Raw genomic sequence first — 24,871 nt, forward strand, 5'->3', positions numbered from 1 at the left:
AAAAGAGGCTTCAAGACCCAGGGGTCTAATATCAAGTGAACAGTGGGGAAGGTGGCCTTTCATTCCTCTTGTTTATGAGAGGATCTGCAGACTTGGTCTCAGTATGGGTCTAGCATCGGGAAAAGGCCAAAGGGGAGATGTTGAACTCTGTGCCTTTTTAGAGGTCACATAATCAACTTAGAAAAATGCAGCTGGAAAAAGAAAATGGATGAAACATTAGTTTTTATATGTGATCTTCTATTTTTGGTTAACTGTAGATACCCTTTAATACATTTCTAATAGAGTTCAATTCACTTAGTACCAATTCAGGTTCTAATTGCAGCCATTAGATCTTCTATATAAAAAGAAGAGGCAAAAGGAAACCTGAAGCATAGAGATGAAAAAGAAAATTAAAAAAGATTAAAAGCAAAGGTTCAGTGGATATGAAACAGAAAAATGAAAAGAGAAGTTCTGCTAGGATGGTGATCACTTTTTAGTTATTCTTAATTTTAACATTATAAATTGTGATCACTAATATCTCATTTAAAATAAGCTATGAATATATATATATACGTACATGTTGTTGTTATGTGCCATTGAGTAGATTTCAACTCATAGCGACCCTGTACAGCATTTCCAAGGAGGTTTGCTTACCCTATGGCACCACAGGAATATATATATTTTCATGAAGAACTTACCATGTTATTCTTACAAAATGGAATGAACACATTACCTGTCCATGAAACCAACTGCAAATCTGCAATTGCTCTGAGGAGTCAAGGCCAGGCATACTTAAAACTGCACATTTAAAGGATCATTTATACTTGATTCCATATAAACAAAAATTATTATTGTGTAGTAATTTATCTTTTAATATATTTTTTAGGAGGTGCCTGCCTGTAGGAATTGATTTTATTCTTTCATTTAACCAAATACCTCAGGCCCTTTTCCAAATTATACATTTAAAACCTTCAATGTATAACCTTTTTTTTCCCCAAAAGCAATTTTTTACCTACACTGAAAGCAAAAATATAAAACAAAATAACAAAAGCCAAAGAAGAGAAGTGCCAAAGTAGGTTAGAAATGCTGTCACTTCCTTAGTCCCTGATTTAGTTACTGTCATACCAGAAAGTATGCACACACTTTGTTGACTATATAGCTAAGACTGATTGATGATAGCCTAGCAAGGTTACCATAGCTAATTACAACATCATTCATCTAAGGCTGCATGGGGAAAAAAGTCATAATAATACCAGGCTCTCAGAGAAGAAAAAGAAAAGAAAGAAAGACATTCTATAGCTGTAAATTTTTGAATAATCAGCTTCAATAGAAAACAGATAGGATAAAACTCAGTGACCAAATTATGACTTATGGATCCATCCAAGCAAATGACCCCAGTTCCCTGGTAATTTCAACTCTGGGTTCAGCAGCGTACAGCAGAGATGTTTCAGCAACAAGAAAGCCTGACATGCATGCGTGTTTTATAGTCAGAAGCACAACCCAGCCACAACCTTTAGTTCTGCTATGTGTGTGGTGTTGAGTGTGTTTGTCTAGGATCACATGCCAATACTTAAACTCACATTATAGACATAGCAGCTACTTACATACTGCAGCCTATTTCAAGGAGTAAACTTCCCCTTCTTTATTTTTTTTTCCTGAAGATCAGTGCCATAAAAGGATTTGGTTTCTTTAGAAAATTCTGAAAAACGTTCCCATATGTTGCCTTTATGCAGTGAATTAGTTAAAATCAGATAGAAAATGGTAACAATTTCCAACAATAATTTATGCCTCGGCAATATTTTCTGAGAACTACTGAAAATAAAGAGAGAACTCAATGTTTTGAAAATAATTATATTATAATACACATACAATCATGATTTTCATCTCAATTTTGAAGACGCACACACACATATGGAAACAATAAAGCATCTGAGGCACCTTTCAGCTTTCAAGTTTCAAAAACAAGAATCACTTTCAAATAGCAAGTAGCTCATCTTCAAAGTTTAACACACAAGAGGAGAATAAAGCTAATACGATTTCAACTCCAAACTTTAATCAGTTTGCTTTATAGCTAGGTAATGCGGATCACAAGAGTGCAACAGCAGCTTAAAATACTTTTTATCTTGGAACACTGTTTAAATTACATCGTTAAGTTAATTATGACTAAAGAAATATTTTCTCAGAGAAGCTTGAACCTAAAATTGCAAATTTCAGTCAAGAGGAAAAGTATTGAGACAAATTATCAAAAGGAACAAAATATATCCACTAATTAATTGGAGTCCTGGGAGAGAAATTGACAGGGGCATAGAGTTGGAGCCTAACTCAGCTTTGGTATTAATGAAATCCTCCATGGACATTCATAGGCCATTAGAGCAGGAAGGGTTTATTTATGGATGAAGAAACTGGAACCCAGAGAGATATGGTGGTTCCACGTGATGTCGCGACCTGGATGGTCTTAGTTTAGAATATTCAGTCCTGTTGAATGCCAAATGTGTCTTGATTTATGTTTTGTTTGGAAAATTGTGATTCTGAGAAAAGGTAGGCTAAATGACTTATTTAGGGCAAGGACCTGGATAAATTAATGTAGAATTTGGGACCAGTGCCCTATTACTGATTCTCAGTGTGACAAAGATTGACGCAACCTTGGAAAATGACTCCATGATCTCTTTTGGGGAGTAGATAGTAGGGTATGATTGATCATAAAAAGCAGCATAGGGATTAATTAGGAGACGACTAAAAGACTCTCATTCTTCCAAACTTCAAAATCACGATCCTCAATAACATATCTTATATAATAAAAGTTCTACATGCAAATATTTGAAATATCACAAAAGGATATACAACTATCCACATTATACCAAAAACATTGGTTTTAGTGCAACATTTCCCCAAACACACACACAACAGACATAGAATGAGATAGGAGCAAATTCATTTCTGAAACTTATTAGGATTTTAAAAAAATGTTCTTCACCTTAATTTTCTGGTCTCTGTCCCCTCTTTTTGATTTTGATTTACAACTATTCATAGTAGCTATTTATTAATTTACACTCTATCTCAATTCCAAAAAGGATATGAAGTGCTATTTATCACCTATAATGTTAAAAGACATGGATAATTGAAATCTACAATTAATTCAAAAAATGTCACGTAGCTTGAAAGAGCTCTACCAGAAACCACTAAATACAGATTCTTATTCTAATTCTTTAACTAGCTATTTGCATCAGAGCACAGACTAACTCTCTATATGCTTTTATTTCCTCATTTGTAAAATACTGTCAATTGCCTAGAAACATGCTTCTTAAGAAATTCTATGGAACTGTATACTGCTAGACCAGCATTTCACAAAAGTAATTCTGAGGGGTTAATAGCAGTTCTTTTGGAACTAAGCTCTTTCTTTGCTATAGGACTTCTTTGAAGACGTGGAAATTCTCTGTCTGTTGCCTATGCAATAACAGCATCCTGCACTGCTTTCTTCCCTGCTAACATAACCAATCCATGCTGCAGACAGATCAAGCATGATGGATTAGAACAGTGCCTAGAACTTAATACAAAAAAGAAAGAAAAGAAATTGCCATGAGTTGATTCTGACTTACTGGTAAGCCCTTATGTAGCAAAACTTTGCTTCATAAGGTTTTCAAGCTGTGACCATTTGGAAGCATGTTGCCAGAAGTTTCTTTGTTGTTTTAAGTAATATTTTACTACTGGGTCAACCCAGTAGTTTAAATTCCCATGTAACAATTTCTATACAAACTATCTAGTGGCATTGGTTATATTCTTTGCAATGTGTGAGCATTCTCATTATCTTCAGGCCAGTTGCTCCATTTCCATGAATCACGTGTCCCTGGCCCCTTACATTTTCATCTTTGTTTTAATATAATTGTAGACCACTAGACATCTTTTCAAGGAGCCTCTGGGTGGGCTCAAATCACCAAACTGTTGGTTAGTAGTAAACAATTTGGACCAGCCAGGGACTCTAAGAACTGTGTTTGGAATCATAGAATTTGATTCATGTTTCTACAGAGAAGACTTGGTAAACCCCTAAAATAGGCAGTTTTAAAGTCCACATGGACTCTGAATATGGCCCTGTGATTGTCTGCCCAGTGTTCTGCCGTCATGTCTCTTCTTTTTAATAGCTTCTTAGGTTAGCAGTATCTAGGCTATATGATAAAGGGCATTGGCCAAATTCAGAAACATACAATCTTCAAGTATTAGAATAATTTGCAAGTTATAGCTGAATCTGGACTTCATTTAAAAATCCACTAGAAAACAACTTAAATGGATGAAAACAGAATTATGTGTTGCTCTCCTGATTTAAAGTTCTTCTTTCAAATTAAAAATATTTTTATTCTATTAGTTTATAGGACACAAAACTATGAACCACGTTGCTGTTGTTAAGTTCCATCAAGTTGGTTCTGACTCATAGCAGTCCTATATTGTAGGAATTCAGAGGAGTTAAAGCTTTGCAGGAGCAGAAAGCCTTATCGTTTTCCTGCAGGGTGACTGTTGGACTTGAACTGCTGACCTTGTGGTTCAGAGTCCAGTGCTTATCTTTTGGATCCAAGGAGCTCTGGTAGTGTACTGGTTACAAATTGGGCTGCGAACCGCAAGATCAGCAGTTCAAAACTACCAGCTGTTCCCCAGGAGAAAGATGAGGCGTTCTGCTCCTATAAAGATTTACAGCCTCAGAAACCCTGCACAGGGTCGCTACGAGTCAGAACTGACTCCATGGCACAGAGCCACCACACCATGCTTCAGGTTGGTATAAAATCTGTTCATCTTTGTAACTCTTCATTATTGACTGATTGCTTCAGAAATACCATTATTGAAGACCACTGTGTTCTAACTACCACACAGAAGACTTGGAGGTGACTATGGAGTCCTGGTGTGATCAAACTATGGTTGTTAAGTAATTAAGTCAGTCTAACCCATAGCAGCCTTGCATAGAGTTTCCGTGGAGCAATGGTAAGTGTGAACCATCGACATTGTGGTTGTGATCCAGTGCTTATTCTATAGTGCCACACAAAGAGTCCAAAATACGGTGGTGGTTGTTGATTCTGACTGATAGGATGAGTTGGACCCTGTATAGAGTTTCTGAGGAGTGACTGGTGAATTTGAACCGCCGACCTTACTGTACATACCAACCTTGCAGTCCAACACTATCTAGATGGTAGATAGAACTGGACAAGGGCTTCACAAACAAGGTAAGAATTGTACTTGGACGTAAAATGCATGTTAATTAAACTGGAGATGATGATACCATAGTTTCAGGCTGGAAATCAGAAAAGAGACCACGGGCAACCAGGTGAAAAGAGCAGCATGCATGTTTGGGATAAAGAGGAAACTTGGGGAATGACAAGTGGCTCACAGTGGTTGTGGAGGAGTGGCCAGCAGCAATGGTTGGCAGAGAGAATGTAGATTAATTCATACTGTTGTTAGTTGCTGTTAAGTTAGTTCTTTTTCATGGAGAGTGACCAAGTGTCCTGTGCCATCCTTACAGCTCTTGCTATGTTGATGCCCATTGTTAGAGCCAGGTGTCAATCCGTCTCTTGAGTAGTTACATTCATGAAGGGCTAGAAATATGAATTCCTGCTTTTGACTTTATGAGAATTTCATCTTGCGAGATAACAAGAGAATAGGAGAAGGGGATCTCACAGCAAGTGTACGTGGAGAAGTTTGTTAATGAATTGGGTTTTTATTAATGTTTTATTGTGACTTATGCGATAGTTTACATGGGAGAGAGAACATTAGCTATACATTCATGCTATCATATATCGTTTCATTGACATAGTTATAATTCCCCCATGCATCATCAACCAACCTTGCAAGTCTGACCCCGGTCTTCAGCACACAGCCTCTCTCCCTCTCTGGGTCTAGAGCCCCCAGATGCTCCATCTCTCCATGTCATCATCTCTACCTCCTTTTCTGGCATCACTGTTTTTCTGGGTAGGGTCCCATACTCCGCTCCTCTCCCTTGATGATCCCAGGGACACCCACTCTAGACTGCAAAGTCAATCACTCCCCTCCTTTTGCTACAAAAGTCTACCTTTATATTTCCAATCTTCACAGTCAGACCTGATAATAATTATTCGCTATTGTACCGCAAGAGACCTATCCACATTTCCTTTCATCAGCCCCACCCAAACAGACTGGATACTACTCAGTGGAGATTTTACCTTCTTCCAGGCCCTATGGATCTGGCTCCCTCTTGAAAACTTGTAGTCATTCACTTCTTGCCATTGTAGCACCCCCATTTTTGGTAGCCAATGTCCAAGTTGACCATCCCTGTCTACTCTGTGTATAGAGGGGGTGGGAATGATCCTCACTGTAAAGATTTGTTCCCTCTTGTGAGCTACTGCATCCATAGGTATAAGTCAAGTTCATCAAATTGTATCAGATTACTCTTTTTTTAACTCTTCTTTATTCTACTAGTTGAGCTCTGGCCATCCAGTCATTGAAGCCAGGTCAAGTGGGTATTATGTGCAAGTCTGATGTTCTTGTGCATATGCCCTCTCTTCTTATCAGCTGGATGCTTCACTCTCCACTCTAGTCCTTTGTGGCTATGTCACTGAATCTGGGCACAAGAGTCCCCATGTCTTGACACACTGTTGGCCAACCAGGTCTCCACCCAGGTACACAGAAGTCTATTGAATGTGGTAGGGCTTAGCTCATCAGAGTGCATGTCTGCACATGTATTCCCATTGAGTCTTAGTCTTGGAAGGGGGTTTGCCCTGAAGGAACTGGACCACTTGCCTTGATGTTTCCTGGGCAAGTAACTTGCTTGTTCTTGTAGTAATCAGTCTGACTGTTTTGTATTTTTCCTGTCATTTTTTTCTTTCAAGAAGTATCTTCTGTTCCTCTAGCAGATCCAGGCTGGGCTGCTTGTCCTTTCAAGTGGAAATTTCACAACTCAGAAGATTCTGGATGGGGTTCAGAATTTCACCTGTGGTCTTGTGTAATGCAGAGGCTCCATAGGAAGCCTGGGCACGTTGTAGCCCCATTTTAGGTATCCCAATCAGTTATAGGCAGAAGACAGACTTACAAGCTTTTTATGGTGATATTTCTGACTATACCTTTCTCTCCCCCTCAAGTATCTATTTTATAATGGTATGCTAGGGAAACCAAGATTCAAAAGACAGCCAACCAGCATAACGTTATTTTCCCCCTTTTACACATTCCAATCATGTCTCAATCCCTGTATCCCAAAGCCCTGTTGTTCCAAGATTGTACATATATCATTATTTACCTCTATCCCATTTTGCCCATGCAAACCTGCCTAATTGTTTTCCCATCCACCTTGTTCTTCCATTCCCCTCACCCTTCTTGTGTATTGCACCTTTCCCTAGCACCCAGACTATCCTGTGTCTATTCCCTACCCAGTGCTTCACCTTCCCGTCCCTTCCCTCACCCCACACCCCACATCCCAGTAACCAGCAAAGAATCATCCCCTGCCCTTTTAGTATGGGTTCTTTTTCTTAGTCTTTTACAGTAGTGGTCTTATGCAGTATTTCTCATTTTGTGACTAATTTCACTCAACATAATGTCTTCAAAGTTCATCCATGTTATGTGATAGTTTACAGCTTCCTTCTTGTTCTTCAAGGTAGCATAATATTCCATTGTGTGTATGTACCACAGTCTGTTTATCCATTCTTCCATTGATGGGCACTTAGGCTGTCTTCATCTTTTTGCTGTTGTACATAGTGCTGCTATGAACATTGGTGTGCATATATCTACTCATGTTATGGCTCATATTTCTTGTGGGTAAATACCAAGTAGAGGAATTGCTGGATCATAAGGTATCTCTATTTCCAACCTTCTGAGGAAGTGCCATATTGCTTTCCAGAGAGGTTGGACCATTTTGCAATTCCACCAGCAATGCAGGAGCATCCCATTCACTCCATGTCCTCACCAGCATTTATTGTAGTCTACTTTTTTGATCTTTGTTGTTATTGCTAATGTGAGTGATATCTCATTGTTGTTTTGATTTGCATCTCTAAAGGAGCTCTGGTAGCATAGTGGTTACTAATCGGGCTGCTAACCTCACGGTCAGCAGTTCAAAACTACCAGCTGTTCTGTGGGAGAAAGATGAGGCTTTCTGCTCCCATAAAGATTTACAGCCTTAGAAACCCAGTACAGCGTCGCTATGAGTCGGAACCGACTCCACAGCACATAACAACAACAACAATGGATAGTGATCATGAACATTTCTTCATATATTTGTTAGCTGCCCAGATCTCCTTCTTGGTAAAGTATCTGTTAATGTCCTGTGCCCATTTTTTAATTGGGTTATTTATATTTTTCTTCTTAAGTGCCATCGAGTCGGTTCCAACCCATAGCGACCCTGTACAGGGTTTCCGAGGGTGTAAATCTTTACGGGAGTAGAAAGCCTCATCTTTCTCCCGCGGAGCAGCTGGTAGTTTTGAACCGCTGATCTTAAGGTTCGCAGCCCGATCCGTAACCACTACGCTACCAGAGCTCCTCAAAACTACCAGCGGATCCGCGGGAGAAAGACGAGACATTCTGCTCCCGTAAAGATTTACAGCCTCGGCAACCCTGTGCAGGGTCACTATGAGTCGGAACCAACTCCACGGCACTTAACAACAACATATTTTTCTTGTAGTGTTGTGGTTTTCTATATATTTTAGAAATGAGTCCTTTATATGATGTGTCTTAGCAAAATATTTTTTCCCATTCTGAGGGTTCCCTTTTTACTCTTCTGATGAAGTCGTTTGATGCATATAAGTTTGTTTTTTTTGAAGTTTTACTATGTCCCAATCATCTATTTTGTCTACTTTAGTTTATGTAATTTTCAAAACATTTGGTAGTCTGTGTATTCTCTGAATCAGTGCCCTCACATTTGTCCCTATTTTTTCATTGATGGCCTTCATAATTTTGGGATTCACACTTAGGTCTTTAATCCAAGCTGAGTTGGTTTTGTATAAAGTGTGAGGTGAAGGTCTTGTTTCAATCTTTGGCATATCACTTTCCAGTTCTGCCAGCACCATCTGTTGAAAAGAATATCCTCTCCCCATGCAAGATATTTAGGTGTTTTGTCAAAAATCAGTTGGCTGTATGTGAATGGGTTAATTTCTGGATTCTCAATTCTGTTCCATTGATCAATGTATCTTTCATTGTACCAGTACCAAGCAGTTTTGACCACTGTAGCTGTGTAATAAATTTTGAAATTGGGGAGTGAGAGGTTTCCAACCTTATTCTTTTCTTAAGCAGTGCTTTGTTTATATTGGGTCTCTTTCCTTTCCATATAAAGTTTGTAATTGTTTTTTCCATCTCTTTGAAGCATGTTGTTGGAATCTGGATTGGAATTGTATTATATGTGTAAATTGCTTTGGGCAGTATTGACATTTTCAGAAATGTTAGGTCTTCCTATTCAGGAGCATGGTACATTCTTCCATTTTTGTAAGTCTCTTTTGGTTTCTCGTAGTAGTGTTTGTAGTTTTCTTTGTATAAATCCTTTGTTTCTCTGGTTACATTTAGTCCTAGATATTTCATCCTTTCCTAGATATTTCATCCTTTGGGTGACTATTGTAAATGGTATTGCTTTCCTAATGTCCTTTTCAACGCTGTCATTTTTGGCATAGAGGAATTCAACTGATGTTTGTATGTTGATCTTATATCCTGCCACTTTGCTGAATCTTCCAGTGAGGTCTAGTAGCTCTTTTACTGAGTCTTTTGGGGCTTTCTATGTATAAGATTGTATTGTCTGAAAATAGAGTTTTACTTCCTCTTTGCCAATTTTGATGCCTTTAATTTCCCTGTCTTGCCGTATAGCTCTTGCTAAGATTTCCAGCACAGTATTGAAGAAGAGTGGTGACAAAGACATCCTTGTCTGATTCCTGTTCACAGAGGGAAGGCTTTCAGTTTCTCTCAATTGAGAATAAACGTAGGTTGTTGGTTTTGTACATATGCTCTTGATTATGTTGAGGAATTTCCCTTCAATTCCTACTATGTTGAATGTTTTTATCAGAAATAGATGTTGGATTTTGTCAAATGCCTATTCTGCATCAGTGGATATGATCATGTGATTCTTTTCTTTTTTCTTATTCATATGGTGGATTACGTTGATCATTTTTCTAATGTTGAACCATCCTTGCATCCCTGATATGGATCCCATATGATCATGATGTATTATCTTTTTGATGTGCTGCTGGATTCTATCGACTAGGATTTTGTTTAGAATTTTTGCATCTATGTTCATGAGGGATATTGGTCTATAATTTTATTTCTTAGTGATATCCGTCTTTGGTTTTGGTATGAGGGTTATGCTTGCTTCATGTACTAGGAAGTTTTCCATCCTCTATATTCTTGGAATAGTTTGGGTAGAATTGGTAAACAGCTCTTCCCTGACTGTTTGGCAGAACTCACCATGAAGCCATCTGGGCCTGGACTTTTCTTGGTTGGGAGTTTTTGATGACCTGATCAATTTTTTCTTTTGTTAGCATCTGTTCAGGTTTTCCACTTCACTGTGTGTAAATTTAGGTAGATCGTGTTTTTCTAAAAATGTAACCATCTCTTCTAAGTTTTCAAATTTGTTGGAGTACAAGTTTTCATAGTATTCTGTTATCCTTTTGATTTCCTTTGGTTCTGTTATGACATCGCCCATGTGGTTTCTAATGCGTTATTTGTGTCCTCACCCTCTTTTCTTTTTTTAGATTTTCCAATGGTCTGTCAATTTTGTTAATCCTTCCAAAGAACCAGCTTCTTGTCCTGTTGATTCTTTATATAGTTTTTCTTTTTTCTATCTCATTTTTTTGGCTCTAATCTTTATTATTTCTTTTCCTTTGGTGGCTGTAGGTTCCATCTGTTGGTCTGTTTCTCATTGTTGTACAGGCTGAGTTAATGTGCTAATTTTGTTTCTTTCTTCTTTTTGGATGTGTGCATTCATTATAATAAATTCTTCTCTCAGCACCACTTTTGCCGTGTCACAAAGAATTTAGTATGTTGTGTTTTCGTTCTCCTTTGATTCTAGGAACTTTGTGAATTCACGATTTCTTCTACTACCCAGTCGCTTTTCAGCAGGGTGTTATTCAGTTTCCATATTTGACTTCATTTCCTTGGTCTTCCTATTGTTGATTTCTAAATTGATATTATTGTGGTCTGAGAAAATGCTTTGTAGTATTTTGATATTTGTAAATTTATGGAGGTTTGTTCTATTCAGGAGAATGTTCCTTGTGCACTGGAAAAGAATGTGTATTTTGCTGTTGTTCGGTTGAAGGCTCTATACACATCTATGAGGTCCAGTTGGCTGATTGTGTTTTTAGTTCGTCTATGTCTTTGTCAAGTTTCTTTCTAGTTGAATGCGGTATATTAAAATCACCCACTATTATTGTAGATTCATCTATTTCTTTTTTCAAATCTATTAGTTTGCTTTATATATTTTGGTGTTCTTTTATTGAGACCATAGACATTTATTATGGTTATGTCATCTTATTCAGTTGTCCCTTTAATCATGAGAAAATGTCCACCTTTATCTATAATGCTGGTTTTTGCTTTAAAGCTTATTTTATCGGAGATTAGTACTGCCACTCCTTTTCATTTTTTATTGCAATTAGCTTGGTATATTTTTTTCCATCCTTTGATTTTTAATCTGTTTTTGTCTCTTGTGTGTGAGATGTGTCTCTTGCAGACAGCATACTGAAGGGTCTTGTTTTCTTATCCATTCTGCCACCCTCTGTCTCTTGACTGGTGCATTTAATCTGTTTATATTCAGTGTAATTATCGATAGGTATTGATTAAGTTCTACCAATATGTTTGGTTTTTTGGTGGCATTGCTGCTCTCTTTGTTCTATGTGTCTTCCTTTGTTGAGTTCATGGTTTTTGTGTTCTTTCTTGTGAGTTTCCTCATATTTTTAATGTTTCCATGTTCTTCTTGGCCTTTCGTTTTCTTGATACGTTGTGAAGTGTTAATTTTCTTTGAGGTTGCCTTATAGTCCATTAATTTTTCTCTCCATTTAGTGTAGTCTATTTTATCCTGTAATCTACCTGATCTTCTCACCATCAGGATCTCTGATATTGTAATTGTTTTGATCATAGACTGACCACCCAGATTCTCTGAATTTGTTCTTATAGTTTTGTTCTGTTCTCAACTCTTCCTTTTGTCGATTGAGTTCCAGGTGGTGTCGCAACATATGCCAGTCTCTGGTTGTTGTCTGTTCTTGTTGGTTTTCAGTCTACACAACTCTCTTTAGGATGTTTTGTAGTGCAGGGTTGGCTTTGGAAAAATCTCTTAGCTTCTGTTTATCCTGGAATGTTTTGATTACACCATCATAAAGGAGCTCTGGTAGCATAGTGGTTACGAATCGGGCTGCGAACCTTAAGGTAAGCGGTTCGAAACTACCAGCTGCTCCGTGGGAGAAAAATGAGGCTTTCTACTCCCGTAAAGATTTACACCCTCGGAAACCCTGTACAGGGTCGCTATGAGTCGGAACCGACTTGACGGCACTTAACAACAACAACAACAATTTGATTGATAGCTTTGCTGGATAAAGGATTCTTGGTTGGCAATTCTTTTCTTTCAGGATTTATATATGTCTCCCTAGTCGCTATGGGTCGGAACCGACTCGACAGCACATAACAACAACAACAAGAAGTGCCTTCTAGCCTGCATGGTTTCTGCTGAGAAGTCAGAGCTTAATCTGACTTGCTTGCCTTTGTTTGTAACACTTCTGCTTTCAGGAGTGTCTCCTTAGCTTTGATTTTGGAGAGCTTGATTGTGATATGTCTTGGTGATTTTCTTTTGTGGTCTCTCCTTCCTGGGGTTCGTTTAGCTTCTTGAATGTTTATCTTTTCACTTTTCAGGATGTTAGTGAAATTTTCTTCCAGTAGTTCTTCAGATATTTCCTCTCTGGACTTGTGTGATTATTGGAATGCCAATAATTATTAAGTTATTCCTCTTCATGTTGTCCAACATGAACCTTAGACCTTCTTTAGATTTTTTTATCCTTTTTTCTGTTTGCTCTTCTATCCTATTGGTATTGAGAGATTTGTCTTCCAGGTCACTAGTTCTGCCTTCCATTTCTTCTGTTCTACTCCTTTGCCCTTTCAGCGTATTGTCTATTTCTGATATTCTATTATTGATCATTTGGACCTCTTTCTGTAGGTATTGAATTGTTTCCAATGCTGTATCTTTCTTATTTGATTGTTCCTGTAGTGCTTTCCTGACTTCTTCCTTATTTTTCTCAACTCCATTGTAAAATGTTTTGAAACATTTTATAATCATTTTTCTGAATTCCTTCTCAGGCATTTCCAAGGCCTGCCCTCCTTCCAGAATGGAGTCCAGGTCTACCTCTAGGTCATTTGTCTCAGACATTTTATCTTGTTTCTGGACATGTGCTGATATGGTCATCTGCTTTTGCTTCTTGGACATGTTTAATGTTTATCTGTGGCCTTAATACTCAATTGAGCATCTTTTTTGGTATTTTTTCTATTTTCTGACTGCCTCCAGGTTGATGTGATCAGGATGTGGGCTTCCCATTTCACTTTTCTTAATACTGAAATCAGAGTAACTTTCACTGGTGTTGTCTGTCTCCCTGGCATATGGCAGTTGGTATTGGTTCTTGCCTGTGTTTTGATGCTGTATCTTGATTATATAGCAGCAGTTGCTGTCTCTTCTTGGGTAATATAGGGAGAGAAAATGTCCCCCAAAGGTAAAAGGTGGAACAAAAACAGCAAAGCAGAAACAGCAAAAAAATAAGAAAACAAAACAAAAATAACCCACTAAAACAACAACAACAAAACCAGTAGTCTATAACTGTGGAAAAGGGAGAGGAGTGAGAGAAGAAGAAAAAAAAAAAACCTATAGCCTAATATGGGTATGACTTTTATGTCCTCTTTCAGCTTCTTGCCTTCAAGGCCACCTGATAAATTTCAAGATGTCACTGTTGGTTTTTATGCTGTACCTCAGGATTTAATTTCCTTTTTAGCCTGTTTTCTTTTTAAATTCTCTTTCCCTCACCACCCTGGTCTTTTTTCTATTAAAAATAGTTCAGGGCCAGGTCTTGGGCTGAGAGTGTCTGTATGCATGTGTGGCAGAAGAACCAACCAGTGTTGGGGGTGGGGGGTGTCCACTCTCTCAGGCACCCCCTCTAGTCACAAGAATGGAGGTGCACAAACAGTGGTGGGTCAATGAACAGATAACAACAACAACAACAACAACAACAAAAATCAGAACAAAGGAAAACCAACAAGGTGTGTTGTCCACCTTTGCTCTAAGGTTCCTGCAGCATTATTCTGTGGAGTGCCTGCTCCCCCACTTGGCCTTGCCATTTGGTCTCATCCACGTTTTTGGCTCTGGGCTGCCGAGCCCGAAAAATTTTAAAACACAATTTTTTATTTCCACTACAAGTTTCACTAACTATAAGCCTTCAAATTTAAAAAATATTCCTACCTATGTATTTCAGAGTTTTGGAGCTCTCCTCTGAACCCGCTCCCGCTGGTATTCTGTGGTATTGCTGATGGCGAACTTCACTGCACCTCCACCCTATCTGCCTTCAAGCCCCGCCTCTGTTAATGAGTTTTAATATAATATTATTGATGGTTATTGTGTGTTAAAAAAAAAGAGATATAAAAATTATACTGAACATTGAGAACATTTTCATAATATCAGTAAAACAAGTGACAGTGGAAGAGACAAGTTTGGAGATCAACATGACTTAATCATAGAAATGTTTAGATTGCTAACATTTGTCAAATTATCCCCTTCAGGAAGCTAAACATGTAAATGGATGGTGATGAATTTCTCCATTTCCTTCAGTGGATCTGAACATGTAAAAGGTGAATAAGACTTTACCAAGTGAGAATTAGCCTGCTTCTGCTGCATCAGTCTGGTGAAATGGGCCCAGTGCAAAGCAGAATGTTTTCCAGTGGTTCTATAGGAACTGAGTATGCAGCAGAGGTGAGCGGCTGAGGCTGCAGTATCTGGCATTTTATACACCTGTTCATTATGAGGGACTGCTGGAAGTCACATCCTGACCACACCTCCCACCCCCCATGATGCGTCTAACAGCACAATCATCCACACTCCCAGAGCAGTGGTTAATACCACATCTCCTGCTAACCACAGCCATTCATTAAGATAGCAAATGCCCAGCCTCTAACCATGCCAGAGAAGAGCAAAATGTGTAGAAACTGAAGCAGGTCCTGTTGTTATTTTTAATCCCCCCTCCCCCCATTTAAGATCAAAGGAGCTCTGGTATTGTTTATGAGTCAAGTCGGGCTGCTAACCTCAAGGTCAGCAGTTTGAAACTACCAATTGTTCTGTGGAAGAAAGATGAGGCTTTCTGCTTCCGTAAAGGTATACAGCCTCAGAAACCCTATGCAGGGTCACTCTGAGTAGGAACCAACTCCACAGCACACCTTCATCACCACTGCCATGTTCAAAGTGACCCAATTAAAAACATTTTTTCCTTCCTCTTTTAAAACCTCAGATATGAAAGTTACTAACTCTGATAAACCATGTGGGTGGGTAAGGGAAGTGTTTTCTTCATTCCTGCCTGCCCAAATTCCTCCAGCTATTCAGAGGAACCATCTGCATCACTTGCTAATGAGTTTGGACTTAGTCCTAGGGGCAATGGGGAGCCATTGGAGGTTGTTAAGCAGGGGAGGGATATAATCAGATTTGTAATTTAGAAAGGCAGCTCCGGCAGCAGCAGGGATTGGAGAAAGCCCGCACAGTAGAGAAAAGGTCAATTTGAGGCCTCCACACTAGTCTGATTGATGATAAAGCTCCAGCCTGCTGCAGTATCAGCAGACATGGGGGAGGAAAAATTGACAGAAAGTAGGTGGGAGGAAAGAGAAGGAACTGGAGATGATGCTACTATAGTTTCAGGCTGGAAGGCAAACTTTGCTACCTAAAAGTGTCAAATGACTAATCTCATCATTTTATTTCTGATAATAGATGAAAACAGGATTTTTGAGGCAAGAGATTTATCTAGTGTTTTCAAGGTTTACACATATATTCACAAAATAACCCCCAGGAAGGTGGTGCCAAGAATTTTTTGAGTTATGCATATAAGAGGCAGTACAGCAAAATGGTAGCTAAAACTGGTGTTAGTGAGGGTTACATTCCATTTCTGCTACATAAGAGCTGTGTGATTTGGGGTGAGTTACACAACGTCTCTTTGTTTGTTTCTTTATTTCTTAAATGAGGAGAACCATAGAACACAACTAACTAAGCATTCTTGTTGTTAAGTGCTGTCTAGTAGGTTCCAACTCATAACCACCCTACAGACCTTGCAGTTCAAATCCAGTGCTGATTCTACATCGTCACACTAGGACTCCAATTAAGTATTGTTGTATTTGCCTAGCCACCTTGTATAGGGTTTCCAAGGAGTGGAGGCTCAAAATAGTTATTATGGGTAAAATATTTAGAGTGTTGAATACCTTGAGCTCAGTACCTGGCCCACCAAAAGAAATCATAAAAAAGATGAAGAAAAATTAACTTTTTTTTCCCCTTAGAAAGAATGTAAGAGAGAGGAGAAAACAAATTCCAGGCAAAGGGTACCCTGAGGTTCAATTTTTTGAAGACCATAGTACTTGCTTATAAATAGAATATTAAAACAAGAAAGAACAATTTTCCCTTTTCATATTCCCTTATTGCCTAATTTTCCTCCCATACTATTTGCATAATGGATAAAAGGCATCCATTATGCAAATGAACGCTAGGGCTGTAAGGTTGCTGAAGCCACAAACCTTGCTCCAGATGAAGAGAAACTGACACAAAGCCCTCCCACATCCGCGTTCCAGCAGACTGCTCTGATAGTTTGGTTTATGAAAGATGGAGGCCAATCATGAGGACTAGGTCATTCATTTCCATTTGGTTTACTTTAGAAGTGGCACTACAGATGCCTTTCAGAAAATTAGTACAAAATATGGATATGCAAGTATTGTGATGCATAAAATTCACTTTAAAATACATTTTATTTCAAATGGGAATAGCTAGTACTATGTACTTTACAATTTTAAGCATATGCTTTAATTTAAAAAAGAATAGATTTCACTCTGCAAAAGTGATATGAGCTTCTGTTCTTCTAGCTGGAGAATTGACCTATAACAGGTGGTTAGAGCAAGTCTCAAAATGTATATACATTCAACAAGGATATAAAAAACTGCTTTAAGTATCAAAATACTAGTGGATTTCTAAAAACTCCATGCTGCTAGACTGATATACATTTATCTTTAAGAGTTATCACTAAAACTTACATGTTAGTTTTCTTGGAGTTGTAAATTGACTGAAGCCTAAGAAGAATGTTTATTTGTCTCTATTAACACCTTCAAAACAAATATAACCAAAAAGAAATCTGAGCAAAATTACCAGGTGATTGTTCTCATTAGAATAAATCAGCAGGCAAGAATTTAAAAAAGGAGTTCAAAATATCTCCCCAAACACTGAGACAAATAGTTTGATGAGAAAAAGAAGGCGGTCAAGAACAGAACACAGATTCCTTTATAACCCCTAGTGTTTGCCAAATAACTTTTTTTCTGGTATTTTTTATGCAATCCTCATAAGATAGAGGTGAACCCCATCACGGAGTCTGCTCCTCCCCTATGTTACTTCAAGGGCATTCAGCTGAGATTCACCCTCAGTTTAAGAAAAAGGACATCTACTTACCCGAGACGATCAGCCACTGCAAAAAGCTACACAAAACAAGAATTTAGAGGAAAAAAAAGAAAACTAGATTTTTCTTAAAGAAATGTATCAACAGGATGAAAGTCCTAAAGTAGAAGCAATAGCCCAGAATTACACATACCTGACTTCAGAGCAAAAGGAGTTACTTCTATTTCCCCACCAATGGGTTTAAATGAAGCCAGTTGGGCAGTGACTTCCTTCTGAAACGCATCTGGGCTCTGCTGATCTGCCAGGTTTCCACTGGGGCTCTCAATCTTGTGAAGTGGTTCTTGTTCGTCAAACACAGCAATCAGCTACAAACAAATCCAACAACACTAATTACTTTGCAGGACAAGCACATCACACAAACAAGGTGCCTAGTTGATGATGGTGATCTTTGTGTGGTTTTAAAGAAAAGGGCCTGTTGAAACTGAAAACTTTCGTATTACTATGGTACTGCTTTTCATTCTTCAATAACACTATCTAAAATCACTCTGGCTAGGAAATAATTAATGGTTTGTTTGTTTACTCGCTTGTTTTGCCTACTTCTTGAGATAGAGAACCAATTCTGGCAAAGACAAAAAATATCTTAAAGGAATTAAATGGCTACCTCTTCCCCTCATCACTGTCTCCAGTATGCATAAATGACTTCACTATTTCTTTAAGAGTGTTCCCCCAAATAAAAGCTGAATATGCAAAAGTTGAACAACAGACTTGCATGTTCTGAGGCACATTCTTATCTTAGCTAAAGTACATTACAAAATCCCTAATCATATCTGTCCTTCTGCAGTCAATCAAAGGGCATCTATGTGTGCATATATGTACGTTTATGGTATCAATATTGTATATGAGAGGGCATCAGAAAGTTCATGGAAAAAAGGAACTGAAAGATAATGGAATTTTTCCATGAACGTTTTGAAGCCCCCTTGCATATAAACATGTCTATACATGACTTTTCCTTTTTTCTTTTCCTTCATGACTATGTCAACTGATTTAAAATATGCTTTAAAACTAATGAATGCTAAATCCAATGAAAATAAAAATCAGTACTTTAAAATGGAGTATTCCCATTGTTACCTAAATTTTATTTCATATGAGACTTAAAACTCTTCATCAATATTAAAACTTTTCATTTTCCATTCTCAAGTCATTCTTTTATAAAAGTAAAGGCAGATCTAATAAAATATTCAAGTAATTGTACAAACACTTCTGTGATAAAACAAAAATGAGGGCAGCCCTCTGAAATTGCATTTTGGGAGAGCACGCAGTCCCATCATAGAGGAACTTATGTCTAAGCTCAGCTGATGTGTCAAAGTTCAAACGTGGGTACCAAAGGAAGCTCAGGGAGTCTGCTGTCAATCCAGTAAAGTGCCCTGTGTCCAAATGTGCGCTCTGCTAGAGAATCTTCAAATACTCTCTGTTCATTAAATAAAACAAACCTACTTATGAATCAAACCTTTATTTAGGAAAGGGACTCAAATCCCCATTCACAGGGGAGCCTGGTTGGCAATAGTATTAATAAGTACAAGGGTAACCAATCAAAATATCATAAATTCCAAGTTCAGTCTTTCAAAAGAAATTAATACAATTAGGGATATGTAAATTGGCAATTCAAAAATAATTTTCATAATTGACTACTCATTTTCAGTATGGAGACTTCTTTAATTGGAAAATCCAACAATCATTCTCACTACAGGAAAAAATGCTACTCTTGAAATGGAGTACATAACACTTCTGCTTTTAACTGATAGTATTAATGAACTGATTTCAGGTAAAAATTAAATGGATTAATAATGAAATATTATTCTAGTATAAAAGTAATTAGTAGATTTTATCTTTCCAATAAAAAAAATAGTCAAAAAGGAAGAGTCTAGTCTTTGAACTCTATCATGATCCATGGGATATATATTGGCCATCCATCTTTTCAGCCCTATCCCAGTTGTAGTATGGGCTACTGCTTGGTAGGGATGTGTATACCTGCATGATTCTGAAGAAAACAAGCCTCACCCTATCAGTCTTATCGCTAGAGTCCACTTGGGAATCTATGTATCCCACATAATTGCATCAAAATCCACATTACTTCAAAAAAATGTCCCCTGCATTTCAGCATACCTTCATTACTACAAAGACATGGTATCAAATGAAAGCAGAAAATAATTTGGCCATGAAAAAGTTAAATTCTGAAAATGAAACAAATCAATTTATTAAATATAGTGAAATTTTGTATTCATCACAATTTCTGCATAATAAGTCTCATGTGTTATATCGGTAAGTATATATTACCCATTGCCTTCAAATTACTCTGACTCATAGAAACCATGTCTAGGGTTTCCAAGACAAAATCTCTGTGCAAGCCGGCATACTTATCTTTCTCTGAGGAGTGGCTGGTGGGTTTGAACCATCAACTTTGCAGTTATCCTAATGCGTAATCACAATGCTACCAAGGATCCTTATCATACATTACTTATGTTCATTTACTATTCTAGTCAACTAGGCAACGTGGCTATACTGGTCCCCTTTGCAGTTCTGTGCCAATTAGGAGTAATATTTTACTGATTGCTCTTTATAAACCATTAACTCTTAATATATCCACTGTGCCTTCAGTACTGGGTAAAAGAGAAAAATTAGGATATCAAAAAGTGTCATAGAAAAGCATAAATTGATTATTCATAAATAAATTAATATTACTTTTATAGAACTTTTTCTTCTTTTGATAGTTCCATACTTTTGCATCAACAGGGGAGCACGGGGGCTCTATATGATAAGCACTGGACTTTAAACCACAGGCCAGAGATTTGAGCCCACCAGCTGCTCCATGGAAGAAAGATGAGGCTTTCTGCTCCCCCCAAAATTCAAAGTCTTGGAAACCCTATACAGGGTCACTATGAGTCAGAACTAACTGGACAGTACTTAACAACAAAAACAATGATATCAACATTTGTTTATAACATATTTTGTAATAGTATTATACCTATTTATCAAATAGAAGAACAGAATAGTTAAGAGATTTTGTTTCCCAAGGTAACAGACTAAATGGTCACTGCTACTAGATTCTATTTAATTTCCACCCGCGGTTTCAAACACCAACACCAGTTGTACAAAAAGTAAACTGAAAGAAAAAAGAAGCTATGCTAGAGAATATCTGTAATTTGTGCTTGAAGGTATTATAGCCTAAGATTGTGATCTCCACTCTTTGGAGCGATCACCAATATGTAACTCTTCTCTGAGAATAATGGTGACACTTGGAGGCTTCCTAAATCTCATCATCTCGGATTAGTACTTGACATAGCCTGTCTCCCAATCCCATGATTGACATAAATTCTCTCAGCAAAGCAGAGTCTGGAAAAATAAATGAAATAAAATCCCTTCTCTTGGATACACAATGCTCAGCTGCTAACCAAAAGGTTGGCTGTTCCAAGTCACCAGCTGCAGCATGGGAAAACACCTATCGATTTGCTTCTGTAAAGATTATACCCTAGGAAAACCTAGGGGGCAATTCTACTTTCTCAAGTGGGGTAAGCATATCTACTTAATGGTACCCAACAACATCAACACTTCTGAAAAGAAGAGGACCAACTTCTGAATCTATGGTCACTGTCACTGATCCCATCTAGGTTCCTGTTGTTAGGAGCTGATGAGTCTATTCTGACCAATAATGACACTGCACAACACAAAAAAATGCTGCCAGGTCCTACGCCATACTCACAATTGTTGTTACGTTTGAGTCCATTGCTGATACCATTATTTCAATCCATCCCATTGGGGGTCTTCCTCTTTTTCATTGACACATCACTTTACCAAACATGATGTCCTTCTCCAGGGTCTGGAAGTTCCTGATTGTATTTCCAAAGTATGAGAGAGGAAGTCTCAGCATCCTGACATCTAAGTTGTTTTTAGGTACTCTGGAATTGGTTCCAATTCATAGCAACTCCATGCACACAGAAACAAACACTGCCCAGTCCTCACAACTGTTGTTATATCGGAGCCCATTCCTGCTTCTGCCACTGTGTCAATCCATCTTGTTGGGGAGTGTCTTTCTCTCTCTCACTTTTTTTCTGACCCTCTATTTGCTAAGCATAATATCACTCACCAGGGACTGGTCCTTCCTGATAGCAGAACTTAAATGTGAGAGATGAAGTCTTGTCATCCTGGCTTCCTAGGAGCATTCTGGTTGTACTTCTTCCAAAATACATTTGTTTGCTCTTCTGGCAAGTCCATGATACTTTCAATATTCTTCTCCAACACCATAACTCAAATGAATCAATTCTTCTGTCATCTTCCTTATTCATTCTCCAACATTCACATACATATGAGGCAATCGAAAATACCACAGCTTGTGCCAGCCGCATCTTAGTCCTCAAACTTTGCTCCTGAACACTTTAAAGGGGTCTTGAGCAGCAGATTTTCCTAACGCAATGTCATTTGATCTCTTGACTGTTGTTACCATGAGTGTCGTTATAGATTGAAGTAAAATGGTGTCTTAGATAACTTCAATCTTTTCTACATTTATCATGATCTTGTTTATTATTCCAGTGGTGAGGGTTTTTGTTTTCTTACATTGAGGTGAAATCCATATCAGTAGATGTTTTAAGTTCTCTTCCCTCACAGCAAGCATAGTTGTATCACTTGCATATTACAGGTTCCTCTAATCCTGACACCGAGTTCTTCTTCATGTAACCCAGTTTCTCAGATTATTTTCTCAGCATACCAATTGAATAAGTATAATTATAGAGCCCCGATACCCACCTTTCCTGATTTTAAAGCATTCACCATCCCCTTGGTCTGTTTGAACGGCTGCTTCTTGGTCTATGTACAGGTTCCTCATGAGCACAATCTAGTGTTTGAGAATACCCATTCTTCATAATGTTATTCATAGCTTGTCATGATCCACACAGTCTAAAGTCTTTGCATAGTCCATAAAGCACAGCTGAACATCTTTCTGGTAATCTCTGCTTGCAGTCAAGATCCGTTTAATGCCAGCAATGATATCCCTCATTCCATATTTCCTTCTGAATCTGTTTTGAGTTCCTGGAAGTTCCCTGTTGAATGATCTTTACCAAAAATTTACTTGCATGTGATATTAATGATGTTGCTCAATGCTTTCCCAATTCCATTGGATCACCTCTCTTTGGAATGGTCAGAAATATGAATCTCTTCCAAGCAGTTGGCCAGGCAGCTGTCTTCCAAATTTCTTGGCATAGCTAAGTGAGTGTCTCCAATGCCACATCAGTTTGTTGAGAGATTTCAATTTGTATTCCATCAATTCCTGGAGACTTATTATTATTATTATTATTATTATTATTATTATTTTGGCAATACCTTTAATGCACCTTGGATTTTATCCTCTATTACCATCAATTCTTGATCATATGCTGCTTCTGGAAATAACTGAACAGTGACTATTCTTTTGGTACTGTGATTCTGAGTATACCTTCATCTTCTTTTGATGCTTTCTGTATCATTTAATATTTTGTCCATTGTTGTTGTGAAGTGCCATTGAGTCAGTTCCAACTAATAGCGACCGTGTAAAGGGTTTCCAAGGAGCATGGAGTCCCTCGATATAGTAATATGAGGCTTGAATTTTTTCACCAGTTCTTTCAGCTTGAGAAATGACCAATGTGTGCTTCCATTTTGGTTTTCTAACTCCAGGTCTTTGCACATTTCATTATAATACTTGTCTTCTTGAGCTGTCTTTTGAAATTTTCTGTTGTGCTCTTTTACATCCTCATTTCTTCCATTCACTTTAGCATCTCTACACTGGAAAGCAAGATTCAAATTCTCTTCTGAAGCCTCCATTTCTGTCTTTTCTTCATTTCCTGTCTTTCTAAGGACATTTCCCTTTCTTCCTGTATGAAGTTGTGATGCCATTTCACAGTTCTTCTGGTCTTTGGTCTGTAGTGTCTAATGCATTATATCTGTTCTTGAATTGTTTCTAAATCCTGGTGGGATATGTTTAACATCATATTTTGACCCTTGTGGCCTTGTTTTAATTTTCTTTCCCTTCAGTCTGAACTTGCATATGAGCACTGAAGGTCTCTTCTACAGTTTGTCCCTGAACTTGTGTTGACTGATGATACTGAGCTTTACCACCATCTCTTCCCACAGATATAGTCAATTTGATTCTTGTGTATTCCATTTGGTAAGGTTGGTGTGTATAGTTGACTTTTATGTTGTTTTAAAAAGGCATTAGCAATGAATAAGTCATTGATTTTAAAAAATGATGTAATCTCTAGTATCATTTCTATCACCAAGTCCATATTTTCTAACTACTGTCTCTTCCTCTTTGATGCCAACCTTCACATTCCAATCACCAGTAAGTATCAGTACATTTTTGAATGCATATTTGATCAATGTCAGACTGAAGAAATTGGTAGGACTCTATAATTTCATAATCACTGGCCTATATCCTGGATGATAAGAGACTCCATTTCATCTGTACCTCAATTCATACAAATAACAGAAACTAAAACTAGTTTCAACTGATAATTGATTTAAATCACATGCAGTAGGTCCCTTTTAACCTGATCCATTAATTTATCATAACACCTATATTACTGGGTAACAGAGTTTCTGAAATGCAATACTACATAGATACTGTGTGCGTCCTTCCATAGAAGGCATGATAGTTTACAACATGTCCAGTGATTGCAATTCACTTTGCTGCCATTAAAAATCTATTCAAAATGACCTTTCCCAGTGATATCAAATGGACACGAAAAAATAGATTTTATTTTTACAGTGTTTAATATTTAACATAAAGTACATTTCTGTGGCATGTGGAAGACTGATCACTGAGAAATTAATGGCTGCAGTAACCTAATCCTACGCCTAGTGCGTATGGACAATATTTGATTTGGATGCCGTCCTCTTCGGCTGCCCTTATCTGTCTTCTGGTACCCCTTCTGTTCTCCTTCTGTGATGCCAATGTTCTCATGTCATCCTGGGCAGCACTGACATTTTCCAAAGACCTCATGATCCAATATGATCAGTTCACATAGCTTTTATTTCTAATAAAAAATTCTGCCTCCACAAATTTCTGTCAGTATTTAGACATTTGATCCCCAATTACACAGAGGAAGATCAAGCTACAACTAAGTTGTTGGTTTTTTTTTTTTTAATGTTTTATTGTGAATTATATGATAGTTTACATGGGGTAACTTTAGTTTTACATTCATTCCATCGTATATCATCTCATTGCCATCTCATTGCCAATCCCCTCCATGCATCATCAACCACCCAAAGGGTATATCCCAGAAACCCACCCCCCCC

At 37.8% G+C, this 24,871-nt stretch overlaps 1 protein-coding gene across 3 annotated transcripts in view; it reads right to left on the bottom strand.

Annotated features, from left to right (window-relative positions):
- PARD3B (par-3 family cell polarity regulator beta) overlaps positions 1–24,871 on the bottom strand; it is a 1,706,387-nt gene that overhangs the window by 1,013,187 nt on the left and 668,329 nt on the right. For all 3 annotated transcript variants that reach the window (XM_006861955.1, XM_006861956.1, XM_006861957.1), the window contains exon 3: positions 17,745–17,916. In XM_006861955.1, the coding sequence (XP_006862017.1) occupies positions 17,745–17,916 (172 nt within the window). The remainder of the gene's footprint in view (positions 1–17,744; positions 17,917–24,871) is intronic.

This window comes from Chrysochloris asiatica, unplaced genomic scaffold (genome assembly GCF_000296735.1).
Source record: "Chrysochloris asiatica unplaced genomic scaffold, ChrAsi1.0 scaffold00045, whole genome shotgun sequence".
NCBI lineage: Eukaryota > Metazoa > Chordata > Mammalia > Afrosoricida > Chrysochloridae > Chrysochloris > Chrysochloris asiatica.